This window comes from Girardinichthys multiradiatus, chromosome 8 (assembly GCF_021462225.1).
Source record: "Girardinichthys multiradiatus isolate DD_20200921_A chromosome 8, DD_fGirMul_XY1, whole genome shotgun sequence".
Lineage (NCBI taxonomy): Eukaryota > Metazoa > Chordata > Actinopteri > Cyprinodontiformes > Goodeidae > Girardinichthys > Girardinichthys multiradiatus.
The window spans coordinates 12,836,755-12,864,142 of record NC_061801.1 but is presented as its reverse complement, the minus strand read 5'-3'; the positions used below and the strand labels follow the sequence as shown (position 1 = coordinate 12,864,142).

The window sequence follows — 27,388 nt, the reverse complement described above, 5'->3', positions numbered from 1 at the left end:
GAGAAACAGTTAATGATAGAACATTATTCTTCAGTTTAAATGCCTTCTGCAAGATGTGGACTGCTCTAATGAGCCTGGGTTTAATATAGCACTGAGAATCTAGTGTTTGCTGCTCTTCAACCTGTGGTTTCACACAGATATGTTTGTATGCTATCAAAAATAGGTAAAGGTAGTGTTTCTAAACTGCTTTTAAGAAGATTTATTTTTCCAACATTCAGTTGGGAAATAAATCTGTAAAAATACAACTTTTAAACGGTTGCATGGTTGTTATATCAAATACAAGTATTTCCTAATTCTTGCCAGTGTACTGCCCTACTTTAAACAATCTCGGATTGGTCGTGTTTTTTAAACAGGATTTTTTTAAAGACTTAAAAAGGCATAAAAATGGTCCAACATCATCACCAGCCTAAGAAATGACAAAACTCAAATGTTATTCCAGAACCATCAAAGACCTTGGGTCCAGTACTAGGAGTCAGTATATAATATACTTTTTAACCATCAGTGAAATATGGATAAAAATAAGCTTCATCCAATAATTACCATCTATTTCATTAGTTATCCAGTAGATAACAAATGATTTTAGTAGGACATGCAATCTTGATAGTAAAGCTGAATATGCAACGACAAAAACTAGTTATAGTTGTTAACTATTCCTTTTTGTATCCATCATCACAATATAATTTAGTACCATGGTCACTACAATATACTTCAGCTGTGGGCATCAAGGGCGTTGAAACCACATCCAACAGGCCAGATATATTATTGGCATGCAGAATGTAAATATTGCATCCAAGCAGTCCACTAGAATCCGGATGACAGTTCTGATTGGATACATTAAGCAGCTCTCAGGGTACCTGAACATGCAGACAGTTTTGGAAATTTCCAAAATGACCTAAATGGAAAAAAACTTTTGTTTGTCTTTAGGCTTAAATGTAACTTTGCAATCTTGTAAGATTAAAAAAAGAAAGATCTACTTAAAGCCAGCAAACCAATGGAACACAGACAAGGACAAAAAAAAATGAAGGCTCTTGTTTTAAAGATTTTCCCTAAAACATCCCTGTACGATGCAGCTTTGGGCAACTCACCCACGGTGGCCCGGATGAGGGGAGAGGAGTCCCCGATGTTTTGGAGGCACTCGCTCTTGATAAAATCAGACACTCCAATAGGGAAGTTCTGATAGTGAGCCTTCACGTTGTTCTTCAGAATCAGTCCACTCAGGGAACGGGTCGGTTCGTCTGAGGGGAGATGACAAAAGGGCCAAGTAGAGAAAACATTTGAACTCCCCATTTGCCTAAAACATTATTATAACACCAGTGCAGTTTTGTAAAGATTGTAAACATTTTTGTATTTGTACCCTTACAGATAACTTTTTTTTTTTGCTTTTTTGTCACACTTGAACGTTTCTGACCCTATGTGAAAAAGCTTTCATTCCTCTTGTTAAATCATCAATTAACTGAATAACCCAATTTTTAGGAAAGCTGAGTTTGATTTCACCAGCTATGCTCAATCAAGAAATCCCTTCAATAGAACCTGTCTGACATCATGAAGTAGGTTAAAAGATCTCAAAATGCAGCACATTGTGCCCCGACCAGAAGAAATTCAAGAATAGATGAGAAAAAAACCAAATCTATCAGTCTGGAAATTGTTACAAACCCATTTTGACCCCAGCAAACCACAGTGAGAGCCATTATTCACAAATGTAGTAAATACGGGGTAATGGCGAACCTTCCCAGGAGTGGCCGACCTTCCAAAATCAAACAAGAACCCAGAACAACATCTACAGTTCTCCAAGACTCACTTGCCTCAGTTCGGGTCAGAGTTCATGATTCAACAAGAAGAGACTGAGCATGGGGGTTCCAAGCTCAAAACTACTGCTGACAGAAAAGAAAACAAAGTCCCGTCTCACATTCACCAAAAAAAAAAAAATCTTGATGAAAATATTATCTAAAATGATAAGACAAACGTTTGGAAGATGTGTGTCGGATTACATGTGGTGGACAAGTTACACAGCATTTCAGAAAAACAAAACATTATACTGACAATGATCAGAAGCATACCAGCAAGCCCACCTCTGTATGGGTCAAAGATTAAATGGCCTAGTCAAAGTGCTGATGTTTGAGATTATACAGGCCAATTATGCTTTAAAAAAAAACTCCAATTTGGTTGAAATAAAACAATTCTCAGAAGAAGAGTGGGCCAAATTTCCTCCACTACAATGTAAAAAGACTCGCTGTCAGTGATCGCAAAAACTTGATGGGAAGTGTTGCTGCCAAGGGCGGCAGGACCAGGTTGGTTTCAATAGCTGCCTTTCCTTTATAAATCATATAATCATTTGAAAACTGCATTTTGTTTTTCCTCAGGCTAACTTTGTCTGATATTAAAATGTATTTAATGATCTGAAGCATCAAGTGTCAGAAAAAAAAAAAAAAAAATAGAAGAAATCTAAAAGTGGGCAAATACTTTTCACAGCACTATTGATGTTTTAGTTGTGTCTAAATATAGGTTACCAGTCCAGTCAATTTAAAACGTTTCCAGCTTTCAGCGTTTAAACTAAGAGCAACGGTGCAAGCAGCAAATGGAAATAAAACACCCTTTGGATCTTGTCGTTTGCAGAGAGTGGTGCCAATAGCTGCATCTCTGCCAGGAATCAGGTTTATATTTAGAGTGACCCATATTCCCAGAGCCACAACATCTATAGCAAAGATGCCCTTGGGTCACCTGAGTCATGGCCAGATAGGACCTTCCCAAAGATGTTGCAAAAATAAAAATAAATAAATAAAAAGACAAAAATATGACGTAGGAATAAAACGAAGTACACAGATGAGTTGCTTACCTTCAGATTTTAATTTGGTCAAAACAAATATCAAATAGTTGTTGAAGTCTGGATACTGGTTCAGCTGCTCGAGTCTCTGAGAAAAAAATGGTTGAGGATGACAACTGTACACACAGGATGCACAACATGGATATCTATATGGCAGCGATGATGCAGAATATTAATTTATTTATTCAGGGTAGGCGGTAAAAAGCAGTGTATAAAGTTAATGTATGGAAGTGATAGTGGTGTGTAAGTTTGTAATGGGTTACAAATATGTCATTTACCATGACTGAGCACTGCGAGTACCCGACCAGATGGCGTCTTTAGGGCAATATGTCGTCTATGAACTAATGATGTGACTCGTATGGGTGGGGGGGTTACATAAGCAAGTCATTTAGGATCCGCAAGCAGCCACACAGAAACAAGTCGGTCTAGCTGTGGATGATCCTTTTTCTCTCATGTGAAAACACTGAAGCTCATTTGCATCTGATAACAGTGCGCATGTAAGACGCTGACAGAGGTAATGAAGCACTCAACGCTGTATAAACTGCAATTAGCAAGCTTATGCACCCCCAAGGCAGCTTCTATGACTCTTTACGCCCTTTATTATTACATCTGGCTCTAATGTTTGCTCCTTAATCTTTTTGGAGGGTCACAAGAGTAGAAAACACGTCTATTGAAACATGTCTAAGCCTTACGGTTTTGAGCGTTGCTCATTTTTGGTACCCCTTTGAAAAACGAGACCACAGCATATGTCAATGTGAAAGCTCAAATGACAGCTGGTGAGTTTTTTTTTTTCTTCTCTTGATCTTCCTTATGCCTGTAGCTCCTTTACCTAATTAAGTTGTGTCTGTGTTAGTTAATCAGATCAAGCACACAGCAACTAAATGTTTTTTTTTTTTTAAATAGAAAGCAACAATTGATGATAAAATTATGTTTATGCAATTTATTTTCTGTTATATTATTTTGGTTTTTATACTAAGTCTTGGGAAAAAAGCTGGTTGCTTAACCAACATGCTTCTCATTGCGTTTCATGTTTTTTGCAACTGAAAAGATTTCAAATGGGTCCTTCAGGTAATCAAGGCAAAAGTGTAACCTTCTTTAAGCCAGCTGACCAGCAGTGCACAGCAACAGGTTCGGAGTAGTAGCTATGTTACTCTAGGCTCAGGTAACTCCGGCACGTTCCCCAACATTTCATTTAAAGCACTTTCCACCATAACTAAAGTGTGGCGGAATATTTTTTTGGGGTTTTGAAATTGCTATATTTTTATTATTACTTGTTAGCCGAAATCAACATAAAAAATGACCAATGTTTCAATCAAAATTCATGTGGCAAAATGTAAAAGCGGTTGTGATGGGGAGCAACAATACAAAGTAGTTAAAATGTCTTCGTGGGTCATTTTGGGCAATTTCTTTCACGTCATCCTCCCAGGACATGATCACATATGAATGTGGCGGCAAGTCATTAAATGTTCCCAAATGTTGCTCATTTATAAGCTTTTTTGACGTTGTGAAGCTGAAACATAAGCGACTTCAAACAAGCTAGATAGCTGAAAGAAGGTCAAATTGGGTGGAGCTGCATAGGGCCAACAGATTTCATAAGGATTTATTCAAATAGTTGATTCTGTTTATCTCCTTGTTTTCATACAATCTTTTAGTTATTTACACTAAAAGTGTAAGATCATTGCAATCATATGTTACTACTTTAATTTTCAAGATCTGCATATACATAACCAATGCTAGAAACTCAGCGTAATACCATATATTGCATAGTTATAATAAAGCCCCAGATTTCTATGTAGCGTGTAATTATGGAAATATGGCAGCGAACATAGCTGTTTTATCCAAACCACACGCATAAACTGAAAGGCCGAGAGTTTAGCAACAGACACGGGGGTTGCATGGCTATTATTAGATAAAACAGTTATTCTTTCATTAGAAATAAATGCAATTTTTACAAATATGAGATTACTTTTAGTTGGATTACTGACACTAGCCACAGCTAACTACACGGACCATCCAATAACGTACACATGACCTTGTTTACATGAACCTTGGTGAGGTAATTAAGGAAAAGAAAGAAAACCCGGTCAGTATAAACGAACGTGTTTCTAACGGTAAACACCTTGTTGTACATTAGCTCCAGCTAGCCCGTTGAGTGTGATTCAGCTGTAATAAATCAATCAATCTTATTCCTGTGTGCCTGATGAAAGGATACTTGCTGGACGGATCTCTGCGTGGACGTATCTGGTGACTGAGACTCCTTCAGCAGCTGTAGTATTTGCTGAAGACCCTGCTCGTCTGGCTTCCACTCACACTCCATCTTGCTGGCGCGGATAAAGCAACAACATAAGCTCACACAGAGGACTCACAAGCCGACGGCTCATAAATGAGAACAATCATGTGTGGTACAGAAAGGAGTCTACCTGCTGTGTCGTGGCCGATGAACTCGCTCGTAGTATCCTTTCTGTTAAAATGGAAGCGCCTGTCTGGGTTTTCAGACATGGGCCCGTTTCGGTAGACAGGTCTGTCCTCCGAGCCTGACGAAAAAAGCTTCAGGTCAAACAGCCCTGCGTTGATTATAGCAGCCAGCTTTGGTCAGCTGACAAGCCGCCGCGAGGTCTTAGTGCTCAACGATTCGTTGCTTTTTATCCCAACTCGTATTATACTTTTTTATATTTATTCATTTACATTGTTCTCAATAACGCCTTCAGTAGAAATACTTTCACGGCGCAAATTTACATCAAAGGATTCTCCAACATTCTTTCAGAGAAGAAGAGCCCCTAAAGACGAATCTGTTCATTGGAAGGTTTCAATAAATATACAATTACCATCATTTCAGATGGTGCCTGAAGGCAGCACGAGCTAGCCCATTGGATTCGTGACTTTGCTGCTAATAATAAATTAATAACTTGTTAATTAAATCTCTGTATATGCGATCATTACAATTAAATGGGAAATTCGTGAATAAAAGAATGAATCTTAATTTTTTTTATGCTTCGATAACTTATATTTAACGTCATAAAAAATAAATGTTAAATTATGACAATAATAATACAAGGAAGTTAGGAGACCATTATTATTATTATAATTATTATTATATAATTACAATAGCAATGATACATTTAAGAACAAGATGAAGCAAAAAAAAGTGGCTGTAAGTTGTGGATAATGTAAATTTAGTGCGGATCAGAGTGGGGTTGTAAAATTTAAATGTTTTAATTTATGTGTGTGTGTGTGTGTGTGTGTGTGTGTGTGTGTGTGTGTGTGTGTGTGTGTGTGTGTGCGTAAAATTGGGGTCCATTAAAAGAGACAAGAATGTCATGGTACCCCTATCCTAATCCATAACAATAAACATGATGATTGATTCAATTAAATCAATTAATTCTGGTGTTCCAGCCACTTCATGGCTCCAAGTGTATAAAGTTTGGTGTGGAGAAAGTTGACTGGTCTGCACAGAGTTCTGACCTCAGCCTTTTTGAACACCTTTGTGATGAATCAAAGTGGAGGCTGCAATTCTGGTTTTCTTGTCTACATGTCCATCAACACATTGGACATTGTAGATTAAGAATAGGATGCCATCACAGTTCATGTACATGTAAAAGTAGTGTGCTATTGCTGTGAGTATGCACATTATCAGTTTTAATGACTATAATCATCTGCATCTAAAGTAGGCCATGGGCAAAACCCTTGTGTTTTTAGAACATTATAAATATATTGTTATCCAATTCTAAACAACATTGTGTTCCACTCAGGCAACATTCTTTAAACATATTCTACTTAGCCACGTATGAAACTGTAACCAAATATTGTGTGTTTTGTATGTACAGTCTAAAATAGGATATTCCATTAAATAATTAGCTTATGAAAGTAGTGTAATTGCACTTATAAAACATTAACCTAGGTTCCTAGCTGAGAAAAAGTTAGGTCACCTTACATGTTCCTAAAACCTGGATAGTTGGACCCAGACATGTTGGCAGTTGTTTTGAAAGTGCTCCATTGTAGATTATTTTCTGAACAGCAGGATGGCTGATTTCAGATTCGTTTGAGACCTCCTTAAATCCTTTACAAGTCTCATGAGCTCTTACAATACAACTCCTTCGATCTCACCATGATGTTCGCTCTCACTTCAGTCAGGAGCACAGCTCTAACTGAATGTTTGTGGCTTAAACAGGCAAACTTTCAAAAAGGAGTTTTTATCATGTGAACCTGATGTAATATGCTGATATGCACCTCCTACTTATATGTAGGAGTTGATGTGTGGGTGTCCAAGTTGCATTCTTTTAGGTTAAATTTTACAAAAAAAATTTAAAAGCTTTTCTGTTTTGTTATAATTGTTTAGTTACATTATATTTTTCAGTTTTGTTTACAATATTGTTAAAAATCAATATGTTCATTTATAATACACAGGCCATAGGGTCTCCTAATTTCTGACTAATTTGTGCTGTTCTGATTCACACCACACATAAAATAAAGGCACAGATATTCTTTTGATAGAGTTATTTTATTTTGAATCTGTGAACATCAATCATTAAAAAGCAGGTTTGTCATGATGTTTGTTTGTGGGACCCTTGTGCCATGGACAACAGGAGATGGTTAAAATGTTTTTTCTGACAGAAAATCCCTGTTTCTTCCAGGTACTGGAGAATGGGTTTCTTCCTGGAAGGAGGACAAAAAATATAAGCAAAGGAACGTGAAGTAGAGCACAGCAAATAAGAGGCCTGATTACCACTCTTGTGAGATAGAACAATCTGGCATCTGGCTCAGGGGATTTACTCCTCTTTGTGCTTCTCATGACTGACCTGAATGAGCACCAGCTGTGAGGGCACACCTGCCAGTCACACCCTGCAATTATAGATACACACACACAGCCCTGTAGATGTGATATGATCACATTGTTACTTGGTGATTATGAGGACCTAAATGTTATGTTTCCAGTGTCTCCGAAATCCTTGACGGAGGCTCACCTGGAATCCCACTTCTGAGTCACTCAAGTTTCCTCTTCTACTTTGGCAGTTGTTCTCTGTGGAAAGTACCCTCCCCTACCTAGTGTTGTGTTCATCTCTCTCAGGCCCCACCTGAGTGATGGAATACATCTCTGAGAAAGGGCACAGCCATGAGTTACAACAGGAAATGCGGTACGGACTTTTCTGGAACTTTCAAAAATAAATTACATTAACCTACTTCCGGCATAACTTAGGAATTGGGGGTAGCAGCAGACTTCCCATGATGCCACTGGCTGTATAAAAGCAACCCCTTTCCAATGGTCCGATCTCTTCCACTGTTCCTCTTTGCGGGACCGGGATAGGGGAGGCAAGCGCGCTGATGTCTCTTTGCTGGCAAACAGACATAAACTCTTCAATTGGATCCAAGGGTGTCATACGATTATCGATCATATACACAAGTTAAGTATGAATGAATTACTGTTGAAAGAATCCGGTATTCATTCATAAAAAGGGGTAAATTAAGGTATAAGCATTGCTTACTTTTTCTCTTAGCCTTGCAGAAGCAAACTGTCCCAGAGAAATCCCCAGTAGAGACGCTGATTCTACAAGCCGAGTGAAGCGGTTTTCCCTGCCTGAGAGAAGGACAACAGGAGCCGTGGTTACGGTAACGTGCAGTTTGGCCGGCCGACAGAACAGCCACCACTCCCCACAGCTAAGGAGGTTAGCTGTAGCTAACCGTTTAAAGACTGTGGACGTTTCTTCAAACTTTGCCGCCTTGGACAACGTTCCTCACCACAGTTCATGAGGTTAAGTGTTTGGGCAGAATAATATAGAAGTGATTTAGATCGAAATGATCTAAACGTTTTCCATTTTATGAAGTTTGATTTTGTGTTCTTTGTTTGTGGGTTTTTAAAGTTAAGACAAACTTTATTTAAAGGGTGATTTTAAACACAGAATATCGGCCATAACCCGCCGTCCGCGCTCATGCATTTTAACCCTTATATTAACGGTATTTTAAAGGTGTGTGTTTGATTCTGGTGCTAAGCTATCAGCCTCCTTTGTTAGCTTCAACTGCTAAGAGGAAAGAACACGTGCTTGCTGCTAAATAATATTTACCCAGAAAGGTTTAGTTTTCAATCCAGTAAATAATGTGTCTTTAACATCATTTTACTAAATTTGATAACTAAGTAAACACCATTAAGCCCCATTTCTCCAGAAAGATTTGGCTCTTTTCCAAAAAATTCCCTTAATAATATTTCTTTAAATATTATTTTAATAAATAAAGGCAGCTTAATGAGACACTGTTGAGAATTAGTCATCCAGAAGGTTGGTTTTATTCAGTAGATCATTCTTAAAACATTATTTTATTAAAATAATATTTTATCTGATCTTGCATTGTGAATGGTTGTCTAAGTTTGTTCCAAGACTAACTTAACTTCATTTCCAGATTCTTCAAGATAATCTTTGGTTCTCAAACATAAACATTGTACGGTAATGTTGCATCACTCTTTTGGTCATAATTTCCAATCATCTTTAATCAACTTGTTTATATTGTACATAGCCCATTAGTCTTCATTATTCTTTCATTCTGCTTGGTAGTTTAGTTGGATTGTTTTAGCATAGTAAAGAGTTTGTTGATTGAAATATGTTTGACTTTGAGTTGACTTATTTTTGTTAATAAATTCTTGTATTTTAAGAAATTGTGTGAATTTATTCCATGTGTGTGCAGAGTTTATGCTGTTCAATAATGTCAGAGCTCGTCTCACACCATTCTTCATTCCAGGACTGGGTCGCGGGGGCAGCAGACTCAGCAGAGACGCCCAGATGTCCCTCTCTCCAGACACCTCCTCCAGCACCTCCAGGGGGAGCCCAAGGGCGTTCCCAGGCCAGCCGAGAGACATAGTCCCTCCAGCGTGTCCTGGGCCGTCCCCTGGGCCTCCTCCCGGTGGGACGTGCCTGGAACACCTCCCGAGGAAGGCGTCCAGGAGGCATCCGGTATAGATGCCCGAGCCACCTCAACTGGCTCCTCTCGATGTGGAGGAGCAGCGGCTCTACTCCGAGCTCCTCCCGGATGGCCGAGCTCCTCACCCTATCTCTAAGGGAGTGCCCGGCCACCCTACGGAGGAAGCTCATTTCAGCCGCTTGTATCCGTGATCTCGTTCTTTCGGTCATGACCCAAAGTTCATGGCCATAGGTGAGGGTAGGAACGTAGACCGACCAGTAAATTGAGAGCTTTGCTTTTTGGCTCAGCTCTCTCTTCACCACAATGGACCGGCACAGCGCCCCCATTACTGTGGCAGCCGCACCGATCCGTCTGTCGATCTCCCGCTCCATTCTTCCCTCACTCGTGAACAAGACCCCGAGATACTTAAACTCCTCCACTTGAGGCAGAAACTCCCCTCCAACCTGAAGAGGACAAGCCACCCTTTTCCGGTCGAGTACCATGGCCTCGGACTTGGAGGAGCTGATCCCCATCCCAGCCGCTTCACACTCGGCTGCGAACCGCCACAGCGCATGCTGTAGGTCTTGGCTACAGGGGGCCAGCAGGACCACGTCATCCGCAAAAAGAAGAGACGAAATCCACTGGTCCCCAAACCAGACCCCCTCCGGCCCTTGGCTGCGTCTACAAATCCTGTCCATAAAAGTTATGAACAGGACCGGCGACAAAGGGTGGCCCTGCCGGAGTCCAACATGCACTGGGAACAGGTCCAACTTAGTGCCGGCAATGCGGACCAAACTCCTGCTCCGCTCGTACAAGGACCGGATGGCCCCTAATAAAGGGCCCCCGATTCCATACTCCTGGAGCACCCCCCACAGGGCATCACGAGGGACACAGTTGAATGCCTTCTCCAGGTCCACAAAACACATGTGAACCGGTTGGGCAAACTCCCATGAACCCTCGAGCACCCTGTAGAGGGTATAGAGCTGGTCCAGTGTTCCACGGCTGGGACGAAAACCACACTGTTCCTCCTGAAGCCGAGGTTCAACTATCGGTCGGACTCTCCTCTCCAATACCCTGGCGTAGGCCTTACCAGGGTGGCTGAGGAGTGTGATCCCCCTGTAGTTGGAACACATCCTCCGGTCCCCATTCTTATAAAGGGGGACCACCACCCCAGTCTGCCAGTCCAGAGGCACTGTCCCCGACCGCCACGCAATGTTGAAGAGGCGTGTCAACCATGACAGCCCTACACTTGAGGTACTCAGGGCGGATCTCATCCACCCCCGAAGCCTTGCCACCGCGGAGCTTTTTAACCACCTCGGTGACTTCAGCTTGGGTGATAAAAGAGTCCAACCCCGAGTCCCCAGCCTCTGTTTCCACCATGGAATGTGTGATGGCAGGATTGAGGAGATCCTCGAAGTACTCCTTCCACCGCCCGATAATGTCCTCAGTCGAGGTCAGCAGTCTCCTGCCCCCACTATAAACAGTGTTGGCAAAGCACTGCTTCCCCCTCCTGAGGCGCCGGACGGTTTGCCAGAATCGCTTCGAGGCCAACCGGTAGTCCTTCTCCATGGCCTCACCGAACTCTTCCCAGGCCCGAGTTTTTGCCTCTGCCACAGCCCGGGCCGCAGCACGCTTGGCCTCACGGTACCCGTCAGCCGCCTCAGGAGTCCCACAAGCCAACCACAGCCGATAGGACTCCTTCTTCAGCTTAACAGCATCCCTTACTGCCGGTGTCCACCACCGGGTTCTGGGATTGCCGCCACGACAGGCACCGCAGACCTTACGGCCGCAGCTATGGGCAGCAGCATCGACAATAGATGCAGAGAACATGGTCCACTCGGACTCTATGTCTCCAACATCCCCCGGGATCTGGTCGAAGCTCTCCCGGAGGTGGGAGTTAAATACATCCCTGGCCGAGGGCTCCGCCAGGCGTTCCCAGCAGACCCTCACTATGCGCTTGGGCCTGCCAAGTCTGTCTGGCTTTCTCCTCCTCCAGCGAATCAAACTCACCACCAGGTGATGATCAGTGGACAGCTCAGCCCCTCTCTTCACCCGAGTGTCCAAAACATGCCGCCGAAGGTCTGATGATACGACAACAAAGTCAATCATCGACCTCCTGCCTAGGGTGTCCTGGTGCCAAGTGCACTGATGGACACCCTTATGTTTGAACATGGTGTTCGTTATGGACAATCCGTGACTAGCACAGAAGTCCAATAACAAAACACCACTCGGATTCAGATCGGGGAGGCCATTCCTCCCGATCACGCCTCTCCAGGTGTCACTGTCGTTCCCCACGTGGGCGTTGAAGTCCCCCAGCAGAATAATGGAGTCCCCGGGAGGGGCACTATCCAGCACCCCTGACAGGGACGCCAAGAAGGCAGGGTACTCTGCTCACACCATTCTATTTTGTCCTAATACCATCGCCTTACTGGGCTGGTATTCACAAGACAACCCTTAACAGACCGAAATATTATTTGATAAAATATTAATATTAAATAATATTGTCAGATTCATAATCCTAACAATGGAATCGGGGGCTCTTTACTAGGGGCCATCCGGTCTCTGTGCAAGCGGAGCAGGAGTTTGGTCCGCATTGCCATCACTAAGTCGGACCTGTTCCCGGTGCATGTTGGACTCCAACAGGGCTGCCCTTTATCACCGGTCCTGTTCATAACATTTATGGACAGGATTTCTAGGCGCAGCCAAGGGCCGGAGGGGGTCTGGTTTGGGGACCAGAGGATTTCTTCTCTTCTTTTTGCAGATGATGTGGTCCTGCTGGCCCCCTTTAACCAAGACCTACAGCATGCGCTGTGGCGGTTCGCAGCCGAATGTGAAGCGGCTGGGATGAGGATCAGCTCCTCCAAGTCCGAGGCCATGGTACTTGACCGGAAAAGGGTGTCTTGTCCTCTTCAGGTTGGAGGGGAGTTCCTGCCTCAAGTGGAGGAGTTTAAGTATCTCGGGGTCTTGTTCACGAGTGAGGGAAGAATGGAGCGGGAGATCGACAGACGGATCGGTGCGGTTGCCGCAGTAATGGGGGCGCTGTGCCGGTCCGTTGTGGTGAAGAGAGAGCTGAGCCAAAAAGCAAAGCTCTCGATTTACCGGTCGGTCTACGTTCCTACCCTCACCTATGGCCACGAACTTTGGGTCATGACCGAAAGAACGAGATCCCGGATACAAACGGTTGAAATGAGCTTCCTCCGTAGGGTGGCCGGGCACTCCCTTAGAGATAGGGTGAGGAGCTCAGCCATCTAGGAGGGGCTCGGAGTAGAGCCGCTACTCCTCCACATCGAGAGGAGCCAGTTGAGGTGGCTCGGGCATCTATACCGGATGCCTCCTGGACGCCTTCCTCGGGAGGTGCTCCAGGCACGTCCCACCGGGAGGAGGCCCAGGGGACGGCCCAGGACACGCTGGAGGGACTATGTCTCTCAGCTGGCCTGGGAATGACTTGGGATCCCCCCGGCGGAGCTGGAGGAGGTGTCTGGGGAGAGGGACGTCTGGGCATCTCTGCTGAGTCTGCTGAGTCTGCTGCCTCCGCGACCCGGTCCCAGATAAAGCGGAAGACGACGAGTACGAGTACGAGTGTTGCTATCATTTTATTATCTGTCTGAAGAATTTATCATGCTAATAAAAACTAACCATTTACAGATTCATATACCATGAGTCCAATGCAAAAATGAGTACTAAAAACAAGAATTGAATAAACTGGGTTTAATCTAATCCTAGCAGTGATTGAGGAACTTGATAGATGTTTATCTGGCAATGTTTTTAAGATATAGCCTTTGCTTAGCTCAACGAGTGGTTGTCCAACAAAACAAACCTAGTGAGATATATGAGCACAAACAGTTCCTATCTGGATTTTGCTCTCCTGTACACCATATGATTTTTTTGTTTCCCTCCAGGTTGAAGGTTAGTGTGTATGGGACTGCGGTCTTAAACATGATCAATTACACAAAATTATAAAGTTTAAAATAAAAAAGGGGAAGTGGTTGTTTAAATAAATCCCCACTGTAATCATAAAAGCAACTAGGACATAATTTAAAGGGATAAATATAATAAAGAAATAAATACGTTGTATCATAAAACAAGCGATTAAACTAAAACAAGTGCTTTCATTTTAATCCACTAGATGGAAGCAGGCATTAGAAATACTGTTGGTCTGCTTGGAGTATCTGCTGAAGAAGTCAGATACCTTGCTTCTGTTCTCTCTGCGTCTAGAGCAGCAGTGGTAAATCAGAGAGTCTGGGAGACAAAGCTGTTTTCGGTTTTGTTAGTCTGGCTATACTAATATTAATTTGAGAAATTAATCGGTTCCAATAGAAAAAGCGGACAATACCAGAAGAAGAGGGAGATTAAAGAGTTTGGCCCATTTGGTGTCCATCCTCTCAGCCTGATTTAAAGAAGATTTTTTTCTGATCTCCGGGGAAACATGAGCTTCCTTTTGTGAGTTATGAATGTTTGGTGAATGTGTTTTTTCTCTTTAAGATTTGGGTTTCATTTTCGACAAAGGTAGATGATGTTTCACAGCTGGGAAGCTAGCTAGCGATGAAATAAACATAGGATTAGACTACTTCCTGAATTTGCCTTTTAATCATTTGTGGTTTTTTGCGTGTGTTCTTTGGATTTTGTTTTATTAAAAAGCTTCACAGTTTCTAGCTTAGCTGAATCGACATACTAACAAATACTACGTGTTGCGGAAACACTTACTATTAATATAATTTGAGTTTTTTTAATCTATTCACCGTGTGGCCTGGATATTTACTGGTGCGTACACACTGCTAACAAGTGCTAACATTAGCTTCGATTAGACAAAACACAACTTGATCTCTTGTTTGGTCTCTAAAGCTGTGCTCTTCTGCAAGGACTGTGTTTTATGCCATCCAGAAATGAAAAATTATTTTGAAACTGTGTATGAAATTGATATAAGAAGAAAAATAAACGTTTGGTTTGGATGGCAGGGTTTGTAGATGAATGAAGGCATTCAACCGACCATAAATGGTCATCAAGATGACTTGATTACATTTTTTTATATATAAAACTCGTGTATAGTTTTATTTCTTTTACTGATTTTGTGATTTCTACTGACTTTAAAAGCCTTTAAGTTTTTTACCAACATTTCTAACCGAAAGGGAGGTTGTGCTGAATGCAATTTTCCTAAAGAAGAGCTAAAATAAAACCCATACATTAACTCTAGTGGAAGGAAACCACGATCAACCTTAATTACATATGAAATTAACATTTTATGCCAGTTTTTAAAATCCTATATTTTACAAGAAAACTGTTTAAACTTTTTATTGGAGTGCTTAATTTTATGACGTTGAAGATGCTCCCCCTTAATTGAATAGGTTTTTGATATAAAACACAGGTGAGGACACACTGTAATGATCGATATCCTAAACTGAATTCAGCCATTAAAGGATCAGCAAAAAGCTCCCAAACTAAAGATCTTAGTTTTTATTTTTATTTTGTTTTTATTAATGAAAATCCTTTGTTTTCCATTAATAGCTCTAGGACCCACATCTCTATTCACTATGTTTGTTGTTTTGAATCGGTCCACTTCAGCTTTACTAAGAGTGAGCCCCATCTCTGTTAGTAATCTAAAACTATCTACTCTTCATTCAACAGCCAAATTGGGGTTTCCTGGTTTGTTGCAACACATTTTGCTTTGTTTTCACTTTCAATATGATGATGTTAGATCATTAATGTTTAATCCCCCACAGACCCCTGCAAACCCCACACACCCTGCACATAAACTGTTCAGAGCTTTACCTTCAGGCCGCCGTTACAGAGCACTGTTTGCTAAAACCAGCCGCCACAGAGACAGTTTCTTCCCCCAGGCTGTTTCTCTGTTGAACATTCAATAGAGTACAAAACAACAGCATACAGATGTTGCAAATGCACCTTTTTATTATATATGTGTATATTGTACATTGTAAATATGTATATTCTGTAATGCAAAAACAAAACCAGAGAGCAAAGTGTACCGGAGTCAAATTCCTTGTTTGTATGTACAAACTTGGCAATAAAGCTGATTCTGATCAATAATAATTAGAACGTGTTGACAATCTGCCAAAACAGAGAGATTGTGATATCGTCTATGCTGGACATTCTTTTGATTCACTGTAACGCATCAATTTAGCTTTATAAACAAACTTTCATCAGGCAAGAATGTGTTTTTTGGTAGTTTTTTTTTTTACTTTTTTGAAATACGGTTATTAGTCTAAACAGTCTTAGACTGAGTTATGTTCAGGTTTTAAGTGTAGAATGTAAATTGTACTTGACACTAGTTGGCGAAAATTGCAAAAACTCAGTTTTTCGAAAATTTTATATTGGCGTAAATTCTCTGAACTATGTGTTTATTTTGGGAGAGAGCTCTGTTTTACTTTATTTAAATGTGAGTTTACTGTGAAAACGCCAAAAAATTCAAATGTGGCGCATTTTTGCATTGTGTCCCACCCTTATATTCAAGAAACCTTTGCATCCTCACACTTATTCCTGTCTAGAGGTCATAGTTCGGCTCAAAAATTAACTGATGTGGAAGGAAGACTGCAAGAAAACCAAAAAAATCTCTATTGGTTTAACCACTAAACAAGCTGGTGGGCTGTTTGTGTGAAAAGGGTGTCGAGTTCTTCCTGAGCTGCTTTTCCACCGTGTGATCATAATGAATCGTAAAACTGTCATCTTGGAATAATCCTCTGCCATCAGTGAAGGAAAAATAAATATCGACAACAGTCATAAACTCTTATCAATGTGGTGACTTATTTTGTGCCAAAATATCGCTAAATTTGATCAACTGAAGCCATCGTAGATTTTAACATCAGACCCCCAAGCGTGTACAGGAGCTACCCTGCGAGTTAGCTATTCTTAGCTTGATGATCCCTTCGATCTGGAATAGTGATCATTGACTCCTCATATGACACAAGCTCCCTGTTTTCTTCATTATAGTGAAATCTTAAAGGGTACAAACATTGCTTTAAGTGCATATTTTATTAATCTAGTTGAATTGTCATGATTTGTTTTTTTTTTTTTTGCATTCAGAAATTCTGATACAGGTGATGTTGGGAGCATTCAGTTCGTCTTTGATTTGCTTTAGCAGGCATTTTAATGAACTGCCGAGCTGTTTTTGTGTCTGCTTTGATGCCAGAAAAATTCTTGTTTAATGGAGCAGTGTGAGAGGGTAAATATGGCCTCATTAAACACAGAGAGATGCACTGTTCTGTCCCCCTGTTCTGCTCATTCTAGAGCATCTGTGGCTCCGTTGTCACTTAAAAAAAAACAAAAACATCTTGACTTTTGATTTATTTAAGCAAGCCTCTTTTCCTATGTTTCTGTAAAGTCATGATCTCTCATTAAGTTATTTGTCCCTCTGTTTGTCTTCCTACAAATGTGACCCACAGTGGAAACCGTTCATCTAAAACATTCAAGCCCAAGAAGAATATCCCAGAGGGTTCTCATCAGTATGAGCTGTTGAAACATGCTGAGGCTACGCTGGGGAGTGGAAATCTGCGCATGGCGGTCATGTTGCCCGAGGGGGAAGACTTGAATGAGTGGGTCGCTGTCAACAGTAAGTCCTGCCCTGATTCGGCTGTTTTTGTTGTTCTGGGAAGAATCGCTGAATCTCAGCAGCTGTTTGTTGTTGCTTTATTTAGGACTTTTGTACTTCTTGTTCCTGAAATGTCAATTAGTCCGGGCCATGGATCAGGTGGGAGTGAACTTTCAGGGTTGTAAGATCTTGGCTGTCCCACTAAAGACTGTGTGCTTTCATGCCAGACAGACCGCTGTGAATGTTAAATAGACTTTATTGACCGTTCGTTGAGAGCCTTATTTACTTTTCTCTAAGCAGCAGTGAATGGTTCTGTTTAAAGCTAAATTCCTCCCACGATACAGTTTAGACTGTTCAGCAGAGCTGAATGCAGGCAAATAGTTACTTACGAAGACTTCTAGTTCATAGCACTGTTTTCCAGATATGTAGCTTTTCATTAGAATTGAAGATTTTAGTGTGTTGTAGAAGCTGTTCTGCTGTAATCGTTCACTTCTCTTGCCATCGGGGCTAACTGACTCTTCACACGATCGTTGGTCATAAGAAGCTTCTGTATTGTTTTATGAGTTTATCTTTTAGATTGTAGATGATGGTGACAGGAAACAAGGGTCTTTGTGCAAGACGTAACCGTAGAGGCCCAGTCAGTCAGTTTGGATCTGAACCATCAGAACACTATGCTGCCTTGTTCATTTTAATATTGTTCTTAAAAATACCCAGCTGGCCTGAAATGTCTAGGCATACTCTGACGGGGTTGTATGTGAGAATGGAAATTCCTTTTCAGATGTCTTCCAGAAGTTCACCAACAACTTGACAGGTACTGTTTCTACTGAGGGAACTGACAGCGAGAACATTTGGGCTGGCCTGTACGTTGTCTCCCACTATACAGCTGGATACTGAAGTATATTCAGTGTCATGGACATGTTGTGATCTAGTGTAGATCCAAAGAAAGGAAACCCTATCAGCTTTTCTAGGTATGCTGTAAACACGATGTACAGGAACATTTTATTTTATTTGCCTCTCGCCTAGCTCTTCTTGCCTCTCGTCTCGTTTGGGAAAAAGACTCTGAGTATGGAAAAATATTTGTATTTCCAAGCTTTATTGCCTATTCTATTGTGCTCCCTTGCTTCTTCCCTCCCTCATACCCTTTCTTTGTTCCTTTTTCATTCCTTTATTCCCTTTGTCCTTTTCTTTCCTTCTAGTATCACTCCTTCCATACTTCTCTCCTTGTTTTTCTGTCTTCTGTACTTTTCTTCCTTGTGTACTACCTGCCTTCGTTTTGTCTGTTCTTCCTTTCTTTTGCTTCCTTATTTCCTACCTACCTTCCCTCCTTGTGTCGTTTTATCCTTTCTTCCTCATTTACTTCCAGTTTCTTGTTTCTCCGCATTTCATTTTTTAAATCTGTTTTCCACTGTATAAAAATCCACTTTACATTCACGGTAACATTTATGGTAAATTTCATATTTTAAAATTAACATAGAGGTTTGCAAACTCTGAAAAGCTGACTCTGGAAAACTCTGGTATATTTGCTAAGGCTCTCTGTCTTTTGGAGCTTTTAGATTGTGTTTTAGTGAAAGGTCAGGCAGGTCAAGGAACTTAACTGAGCTCAAGCTCTTGTTTTTGAGCAGTTAAGCATTATATATATGTAATAGTAATCATCATCTCAATATTAGTGTGTACAATATTGTAATTTCAAAGGGTCGGTTAACTGCAGAATTTCATTTTGAAGCTACCATGCACCTGAAAATAGATCCCAGCCATAAAGATCCTAAGGATCAGGGAGATTGGTGCAGACATCAGGAAAGGAAAGTTGTGAGCAAAATCAACATCTTCATTGCAATATTGAGCAAAACTACAGTGTCATATTTTCTACTGTCGTGCAGCGCTATTTTTAAGGAAGAGTGGGATTTATGATTAAAGTCCACCAGCTGTGCTATGAATAATATTTCCCTCATTGACATATCAGCCACACAGCAATTCTCAAGCTTTATGCACAGGCATGACACGAAGTTGTCAGTGTCTGTAAATTTGATTCAGTCCAGTCTCTGTGTTTTGAAGATCTACAAAAAGTCCTAAAGTTGGTGGAAGCACAAGAATCGATCCACAAAACGGAAGTGCCCCAGACCACGCTAATATTACCTATATACATATGTTGCTGTTCGATAGTACTGTAAAGGTATGGAAATGCAATGTGGGATTTCTGCCTGGCGATTAGCTTGCATCATTTGCATAACATCATGAACTTTGGAGGCATGAAAATCAATATTTTAATTGCTGTCTCAGAAAGGTCGCTAAAATATTGTAATACATTCATTAAGCCGTCTTCAGCAGGTTATAAAACCAAATGCTAACAAGTGAAATGAATCAAGTCTAAAAAACTCACCTGTTAACCGTTATTTAATCAGGTGAGCTTTAATATTGCCAGCTTGCTTTGACTGCTGGGGTCAAAGGTTGGCTGTAAACCTCTGGGAATGAGTGAAAGCACAGCATGCTCCAGGTCTCTGGACTGTGTACCCATCACCTGCTTGAAGCGTGAGGAGACTCGCATCTCTGCCGTTGATGCTGGCATAAACTCTCCTCTTTACATGTCATCATTTTCGTTCTATTTTGATTTTTCTTGTCAGCGGTGGATTTCTTCAACCAGATCAACATGCTGTATGGCACCATCACAGACTTCTGCACGGAAGAAAGCTGTCCAGTCATGTCTGCCGGTCCAAAGTAAGTGCACCATTGCATCCATCGATTTCTAATAATCAGAAGCTGAGTTGCCTTCTCCGTTCTTTATGTAACCACTTTAAACGCAGTTTAACTACATGACTTTTTACATGGTACGAACCAATTGCTTTAAAATCCAGACATACGTTCTCGTTACTTTAAGACATAATCAGACGTCCAGATGAATCCAGTAAATTGCTTCATAATCATAAGTAGAATAAATGTACTGCGTTGTTTTCCATATATTAATTATCAGCAGCATGTACGCTTTCAAGTACAGAATAATACCCTGGCGTAAAAACTCCTGCTCTGTGGCCCAGTTCAGACCCGGCTGATCCAAATAAATGTGAACAGGCTTACCGATGTGGATTCACACCTGGCATTAACATCCATCCTCATTGGTCGGATCACAGTTACCCGTGTTACATGAAAATAAACCTGTAGCCACGTCACAGAGTGAAGGGGGTCAGATGAACAACAGGCAGAGCTGGAGCGAGAGTTTCTGTAACATCAAATACATTAAATTACTTGAACTATGCTATTACTCAGACATCAACCACTTATAGTAGAGAAGTATGGTATGTCTGAAAAACAACCCAGAAGTCATTTATTGGTGGTTTGGAGTAATAATAATTGAGTACACTTGATTCAGCCAATCTCAAACACCCAATGACACGTCTGACTGGACTCCTGCTGCCTCGGCAGTCGATGCTCACCAGGTGCTTTGCATGCCGATGACAATTTTAGATTAGCCTCTGCATGGTCTGCTAAGAATGACATCTGTTGACTACTCTGGAACATCTTATCTGGCCATCCGGCTTTCATTTTGTTTGTCACACTCGTCTGTGCTGAAAAAGACACGGATATTAATTTTATGTTTTCTACAGGTACGAGTACCATTGGGCCGATGGAACCAACATCAAGAAACCCATCAAATGCTCGGCCCCCAAGTATATTGATTACCTCATGACCTGGGTGCAGGACCAGCTCGATGACGAGACGCTTTTCCCTTCAAAGATCGGTAGGATGTACTCTTTGGTTTCTGTTCAGCTCAGTTGAAAGGTGCTTTTCCTGCCCCTGCTGAGTGTATAGGCTGTATTGGTTTACTGTTGGAGAATAAAGTAGGCCCGTTTTAGCAGCTGTATAGAATATACTGATGCTGTTGCTAATAAAATGGAAATCCTGGACCTATGAAGCAGAACTATAGCCTTGTCTTGTTAATGATCTCATTCGCATCCGAGTAAAGCACTTTTATGATGCCTTAATATTTACATACAGTTAACAGTTTGTCAGCTCAGTAAGCACACCGCTACATAGAAGTAGTTACATATACCACAGTCCTCCATAGCAGAGGTAGAGTTCATGCTTCTGCATGAGACTCTTAACCAAGCTTCATGTTGTGTAATTTGTGGCTGAAACATACAGTCATGTCTCAGTCTCTATACCAGCTGGGGCTTGTGTTGTTAAGGGTAGAGCATTATTTTTGTAGATGCCAGCCAGCATAAATAAATGTCAGTTGGCCTCACTAGTGTGCATCTCAGGAGAAGAGCTAAATGTGCCTTCCTTGGAGCAACAGATTTGGATTCTTTCTCCCTTATCATTAGATCTGTTATTCACTGAGCTAGAATGACCTCTTAGCTCTCCTGCTGTGATATTCTGGAGCATCCTGTGAACCAAGCAACAGGGAGTAAACACTTAATGTTGGTCTGTGCTCGGCACTCGTTTTTTTTTCCAACTGTGTCATATTAGAACCTTCTAAAGGTTAAATGTTTAGGGTTCTTGACTAATGAACTTATGAAGGAGGATTGTAAAGTCCAGTTTAGCTTTAAGTAGCAGCATCAACCAAGAACTCTGTCCTTTTTTGTATTTTTTATTTTTAGATTGTGGGTTTGTTAAATAATTGATCTGCAGAGACTCTGTAGCTCTGTTTCCACCAGAAGAACTCTTCATCTTGAACCGGGGTGGGTTTGAGTGCCTTCATACTCTGGTGTTTTATTGAGAACCGGCATGCACTTCCACCAGTTCTGGGAACCAACAAGGCGTCTTCAACAGTGTGCGATACACACCACAGAAGAAAAGCGTTGTAGCATGGCACAGTCTTTGTTTTCACCGCCATACTTGTCTCTATTTTTGACCTGCCCATGGGTGACATCACCGTTTGTGCAGGAAAAACAATTGTTCTGCGGTGCCTGAGTCGAACCATAGTTTGCGCACCTGGACCCTCTTGTTTCTGGTGGAAACACACGACACAGTCAGAAATCACGTTCGGGAACCGAACCACGTCAGCAGAAAAGGGGCTTGTTAGTGCCTATTTTCACGCTTTTTGCACTATAGCAGATCTCCCAACCAGATTGCTGTATGGAAGATAATCGTTACCATATTTCAAATGAAAAAGCATTTTCAGAAATGCTTTTTCATTTTAAGAATGTGGCTGCATTGTTTGACTCATAAATGAAATTAGTAATCAATCATCCTATTTACATTTTAATTTTCTTCTTCAAGACTGCTCATTCTTTCACTAAATTAAAATGAAAAAGACATTTGAGATTTATTTTTCAAAATGTACCCCAGCAAATAGATACCAAAATTCAATTTGAAATGTAAAATTTGAAAATGAAAAAGCATTTCCAGAAATGCTTTTTCATTTTAATAATGTGGCTGCATTATTTGACCCATAAATAAAATTAGTAATCAATCATCCTATTTGCATTTTCTTCTTCACGACTGCACATTTTATGCCATAATCAAGAAGAAAACAAAGCAGACATTGCTTTGGTCTGCCCGCAAAGTACTGCCCAGAACTCGAAAACGAAAAAGCATTCCGAGCGGCGGGCGCAGCAGAGTGACGTCAGCAGCCGCTCTTCCTCAGCTCCCTGCTGACCGAGCTACCCATCTTGTTCGGTAGGGGGCGCTGTGCAAGTCTGCAGTGCATTACATTGCAAACGTGCCGAGAAATTGATTGAATTGCAGCAGGGCCGAGCTCAATTTGTGGCAGTGGCAGGAAGAACTGGTAGTTCCGCCACAGCCTGCCGCAGGGTGGCAGGGGATTCCGCAAGGGTGCCAGACCGGCCGTAAAAGTTTGCCAATGCGGTTGCCGCTGTTTTTGTGGAAGCTAATGCTGATTATCGGCAAATGGGTTGTCATTATTGTTATAGCCTGTTACCTTTACATATTGATTTCATTATTGATTATTATTTAATAAACAGCTTTAGACCCATAACATAAGGTGATTGTATTTACTTGACATGGAAAATAAATAGCACTATGTGTATGTGTGACGTGTTGAAAGGATGACGAAGATTTATTGCAAAACAGCCGGTTTATTATAGACCACGAGCAGCTATTCTTCACAACGATGATCAACACCACAGTGGAGTAGAAGAGCTCTGTTTGATCACGAAGCAATTTTCCATCCTGCAGATAAATGCTTAACATGTTGCTGCCATAGGTGCTTGTGTGTCGCTGCAATGATTGTTCACACTTTCCTCCAGTCATGCTGTGGCCTGTCAACGAACACATTTGCAATCTAGGTGAACATGCTGTCTGAATCTTGTTCGTTCTTGTTTTTTTTTTATCTGATCTGCCCTAAAAGAAGGTAGAATGAATAAATGGCATGGCACAATAACAGCACAAACCTTTCGGGTTTTAAAACTTTCAAACCATTCCCATGTAGGAATTATCCTCTGGGAAGATTAACATCTACCCCAGTCTCCCGTTTTCCAGGATTAGCCTGTATACCAGAGGTGTCCATGTCCAGTCCTCCAGAGCTACTTTCCTGCAACTTCTACTAACATCCTTGCTCCAACACACCTAATTCAAATGGCTGAGCTTCCTCATCAGCAGCTCATTCAGCTCTGCAGTGGCTTAGTAATGCACCAATCATGATTCAGGTGTATTGGAGAACAGATGCATGTAAATGCTGCAGGATTGTATCTACAGAGGACCTGACCTGGGCCATCCTGCTTCATGCCAAAGAAAAAATATCCCCACTGCCTGATGCTGCCACCACTTTTACCTATGAAATTACATGTTTAGGATGATGCACAGTTTTCTGCCACACGAAGCATTTTGCATGTTAGACGGAAAGGTGAACCTCTGAGGCCTTCACTAAGCACCTGTTTAAATTACCTGGGTGTTCTCATAAGTGTGCTCTTGTTTTTTGACCTAATTGTTGTGTCCTCTATTTTTAAGGTGTTCCCTTTAAGCGCAACTTCATGTCTGTGGCGAAGACCATCCTGAAACGCTTGTTCAGGGTCTACGCTCACATCTACCACCAGCACTTTGACTCCGTCATGCAGCTGCAAGAGGAGGCCCACCTCAACACATCCTTCAAACACTTCATCTTTTTTGTTCAGGTAAACCCCCTTTAGATATTTAAGGAATAATTCATACGTATTAAGAAGCTTTCTGAACTTGCTGCTTTTGGCTCTGCCTTTTTTTTTTTTTTTTTTTCAGGAGTTCAACCTCATTGACAGAAAGGAGCTGGCCCCTCTACAGGAGCTGATTGAGAAACTGACCACTAAGGATAGATAAACAGCAATGCAAACTCGTATTTAGTTGTCCTAGTTTTTGCACAGATGCCCACCCCACCCTGGCTGTATGTATGCAGTATATACTACATGGATTTCTATTTGGGGAAATGTTTTTAATATTGCCAGGAAGAAGGCTGGGTTTTTGATAGGTTTAAGGCACCAGGACTAATGTTATCAGGGATTACAGACTTAATTAACAGAGAAAAGACATTTAGGTGTATGGAGGAGAATCCCTTGTATCCACACATGATGATTTAGGATTATAAAGACATATTGTATGTTTTATTTCTTCCCTCCGATCATCCAGCGCATTCACAAGGGAGAATAACTGTGTTAATTTTATGGGGAAACTTTAAGATCATTCAATAGTTTTACTCTTTTTTTCATTCTCCACGGAAAAATCAGACTTTAGTTGACTACTGTAGTTGCCATCAGTACAGGAGAACCCTAAGTGCCTAGCATGGCTCGTCGTTGCCCTATATCAGCAGTGACAACTGTCAGAAGATTAAGGCCATATTTGATCAACGTATTTTAAATTTTCAACCTACCTCCCTTTAAACATAAGTAGCCCTGAATTCTCCCTTTTCTCTCTGTTTTTTTTTAACTGTATGTTGCATGGAAAGATTTTTCCTGTAAACCCTCAAATCTTTTTTTTTTTTTTTTGGTAAGTCTCCTTGCTACGTGCTCTGAGAGGGTGATGATAAATGAATGTGTTGAAAGATATAGAAGTGAGGTTAGAGTTTTTTGTCCTTTTAGAGCAGGGACCAGTGAGAAGCTTTTAGGATTGTCTAGTGACAAGTCCCCATTCGCTAGATTTCCCACCTAAAACCTTTTAAGTAGAAACATTTAGCAATGGATCAAACACCTTGAACTGTACATACATACCTGCAGATAGATACAGATGCATATTTAACCTCCACAGTTTGAAAACTATAAGCATTTTGAGTAATGCTACGTACCTTGGTATCTGGATAGCCATGAAGCACTTTGAACAAGTTTTCTAACCACTCTTGCCTGAATGTTTCCTCTACACATGTTGAAGTTTGTGAGAAGCTGTGTCATGGGACTGATCACATACAGTAGTTCTTAAAAGTATACACACCCCTGTTATAGTTCCAGGTTTTGGAGACGTAAAAATTTGAGGCCACGATAAATGATTTCCTAACTTTTCTCATCTTTTTAACGCAACGCATGTCCTGTACGATTTAAGTGAAAACAAGAGAATCTGTTTGGGGACAAAATCTAAAATGTAGAAAGTGTGCACCCCCTTAAACCAATACTTTTGAAAACACCTTTTTGGTTTAATTTCAGTATTCAGTCTTATTTAGTTGGAGTCTAAGGTTCGCCACTTCTTGACCTGACAGTATTTGCCTGTTTAGTGTAGTTCTACACTCTGGTTTGACCATCACATTTCTTTAATTTTTACCATGTGAAGTCACTCTTTTATTCATTTGAAACCGATTGCTAGTTTTAGTTGTTGCAGCCACACAAGAACCCCAAGTGTTTCTGAAGAAAAGTCATAGCAGATCATGATGCTGCCACCAACATGTTTCACAATAAGCGTAATGTTATTTTGGGGATGTTTCTGTGCTAAGCATACCTTTGGGAACTGTGGCCCAAAGGTTCCAGAAGAAACCAGTTTGGTTTATTTTTTACCACCCTACTTCTGAGTCCAGACAAACAAAGGGTGGAGGAGAGTTTTGTTGCATGTTGCTCCTCCTGTGTTGTGGCCTCCCGGTTGCCTCCATGACCTGTTAATCTTGTTTTCATTCCTTTTGGAGAAATGTCACTCTGGCCTCATATTGTCTCCAGTTACTGATGCTTGTGTTTACTGTACCATACTATATTGAAATTTTGTTTTCACCATTATCTGTACAATAAGATCCTTTTGATTGTTAGTTAATCTACAAACTATAGATTTAAATGCTGAAATTAAATCAAAAGTTGCTTCATCGTTTAAGTGTCGGTTTAATTGTGTGCACACTTATACAACCAAATGTTTGTATCTTTTTGTTTTATTGTATTCTGATTAGCTGTTTTTGTTTTTTTCAGTTGTGCAGGTAAATGTCACATTAAATGTGGAAAGCTTTAGGAATGGTTTATCATGGTCATAGTTACAAAATCCTGGAATTTTAACAGCAGTGTGCACAGTTTTGAGAACTACTGTATCTCCTTCCTCATAATTTTCCAAATGAATGTTTAAATGGATCAATTTTATCTGTGGTTAGCTGTAAGGCATAACTAAGCTTTTCCTATGCTTCTATGTGATTTGTTTTATTTTTTATATTATTTAAATCTTTTTTGTCGCTGTGCTTTTAACAGCTGAAGCATGCTCCCCTTCCTATAATGTCAACATTCAGTTGCTATGCAATGACTCAAACAACACTAAAAGAATTACCAGTCGCCTCCTTCGTCCATAAATCTTTCTTAATAGTGCTTGAATTCGGGTGGGCCAGAAGTGGAAAAGCCCGTCTGTCTGCATTAGTTTAAAAACAGTGATACGAACGTTTTATAGCAGAAATGTTGGAAGTAAAACCGATGCACATGTGTAAATACTGACGATTGGCTGATTTTTAAGTTAGCATGGAGTGGTGGCTTTCTGTTCAGTGAATACATTGAGTCTTTTTAGAGGCTGCTTCGTCTCCTTTATTCAGTTATTTACATATTTAATACGTTTGACTTTGTCTAATTATTATGAATGTTACTGATCAGCAGATACTCTAAAGTGTAATAGAATAAAATGTCATCCTCATGAAATGCCCACAACAAAGCCTACAGTTGGTCTTATTTACTTTGATTGATGAGATGTTTGTAAATAATGGCTTGATATGGATTTTCAGTGCTACTGAATTGGTTTATGCTGTTTACAAGGCAAATAAAGGTGGTCTTGACTCGCTGAATTAC

At 40.9% G+C, this 27,388-nt stretch overlaps 2 protein-coding genes and 1 long non-coding RNA gene across 5 annotated transcripts in view; 1 reads left to right on the top strand and 2 right to left on the bottom strand.

The window, feature by feature from the left end:
* tnpo1 (transportin 1) overlaps window positions 1–5,492 on the bottom strand; it is a 40,704-nt gene extending 35,212 nt beyond the window's left edge. The window contains exons 1-4 of one of the 3 annotated variants that reach the window (XR_007039277.1): window positions 5,242–5,492; window positions 5,034–5,142; window positions 2,834–2,909; window positions 1,086–1,235 (exon numbers count right to left, since the gene is read on the bottom strand). Coding sequence is in view for 2 of the 3 variants with exons in the window: in XM_047372324.1 (XP_047228280.1) it covers window positions 1,086–1,235; window positions 2,834–2,909; window positions 5,034–5,138 (331 nt within the window). In the remaining variant the exon portion in view is untranslated. The remainder of the gene's footprint in view (window positions 1–1,085; window positions 1,236–2,833; window positions 2,910–5,033; window positions 5,143–5,241) is intronic. The other 2 variants (XM_047372324.1, XM_047372323.1) reach the window with 2 other exon arrangements.
* Window positions 5,493–7,102: 1,610 nt separating this feature from the next.
* Window positions 7,103–8,360, bottom strand: LOC124872032. The gene is made up of 5 exons (XR_007039187.1): window positions 8,302–8,360; window positions 8,000–8,151; window positions 7,783–7,893; window positions 7,618–7,660; window positions 7,103–7,474 (listed from the first exon to the last, which is right to left on the bottom strand). It is a non-coding gene; the product is annotated as an uncharacterized LOC124872032 (long non-coding RNA).
* Window positions 8,361–13,867: 5,507 nt separating this feature from the next.
* On the top strand, window positions 13,868–27,384 carry mob1bb (MOB kinase activator 1Bb). The gene is made up of 6 exons (XM_047372752.1): window positions 13,868–14,143; window positions 17,098–17,264; window positions 19,862–19,955; window positions 20,840–20,973; window positions 24,144–24,307; window positions 24,408–27,384. The coding sequence occupies exons 1-6, from the start codon at window positions 14,130–14,132 to the stop codon at window positions 24,483–24,485; spliced, it is 651 nt and encodes a 216-aa protein (XP_047228708.1). The 5' UTR covers window positions 13,868–14,129; the 3' UTR covers window positions 24,486–27,384.
* Window positions 27,385–27,388: the final 4 nt, after the last annotated feature.

Excerpts from the sequence above, each read along its gene's own strand:
- mob1bb (XM_047372752.1), top strand. Across the intron at positions 17,265-19,861 it reads TGAGTGGGTCGCTGTCAACA|CGGTGGATTTCTTCAACCAG; the intron begins GTAAGTCCTGCC and ends TTTTCTTGTCAG. Across the intron at positions 20,974-24,143 it reads GCTTTTCCCTTCAAAGATCG|GTGTTCCCTTTAAGCGCAAC; the intron begins GTAGGATGTACT and ends TCTATTTTTAAG.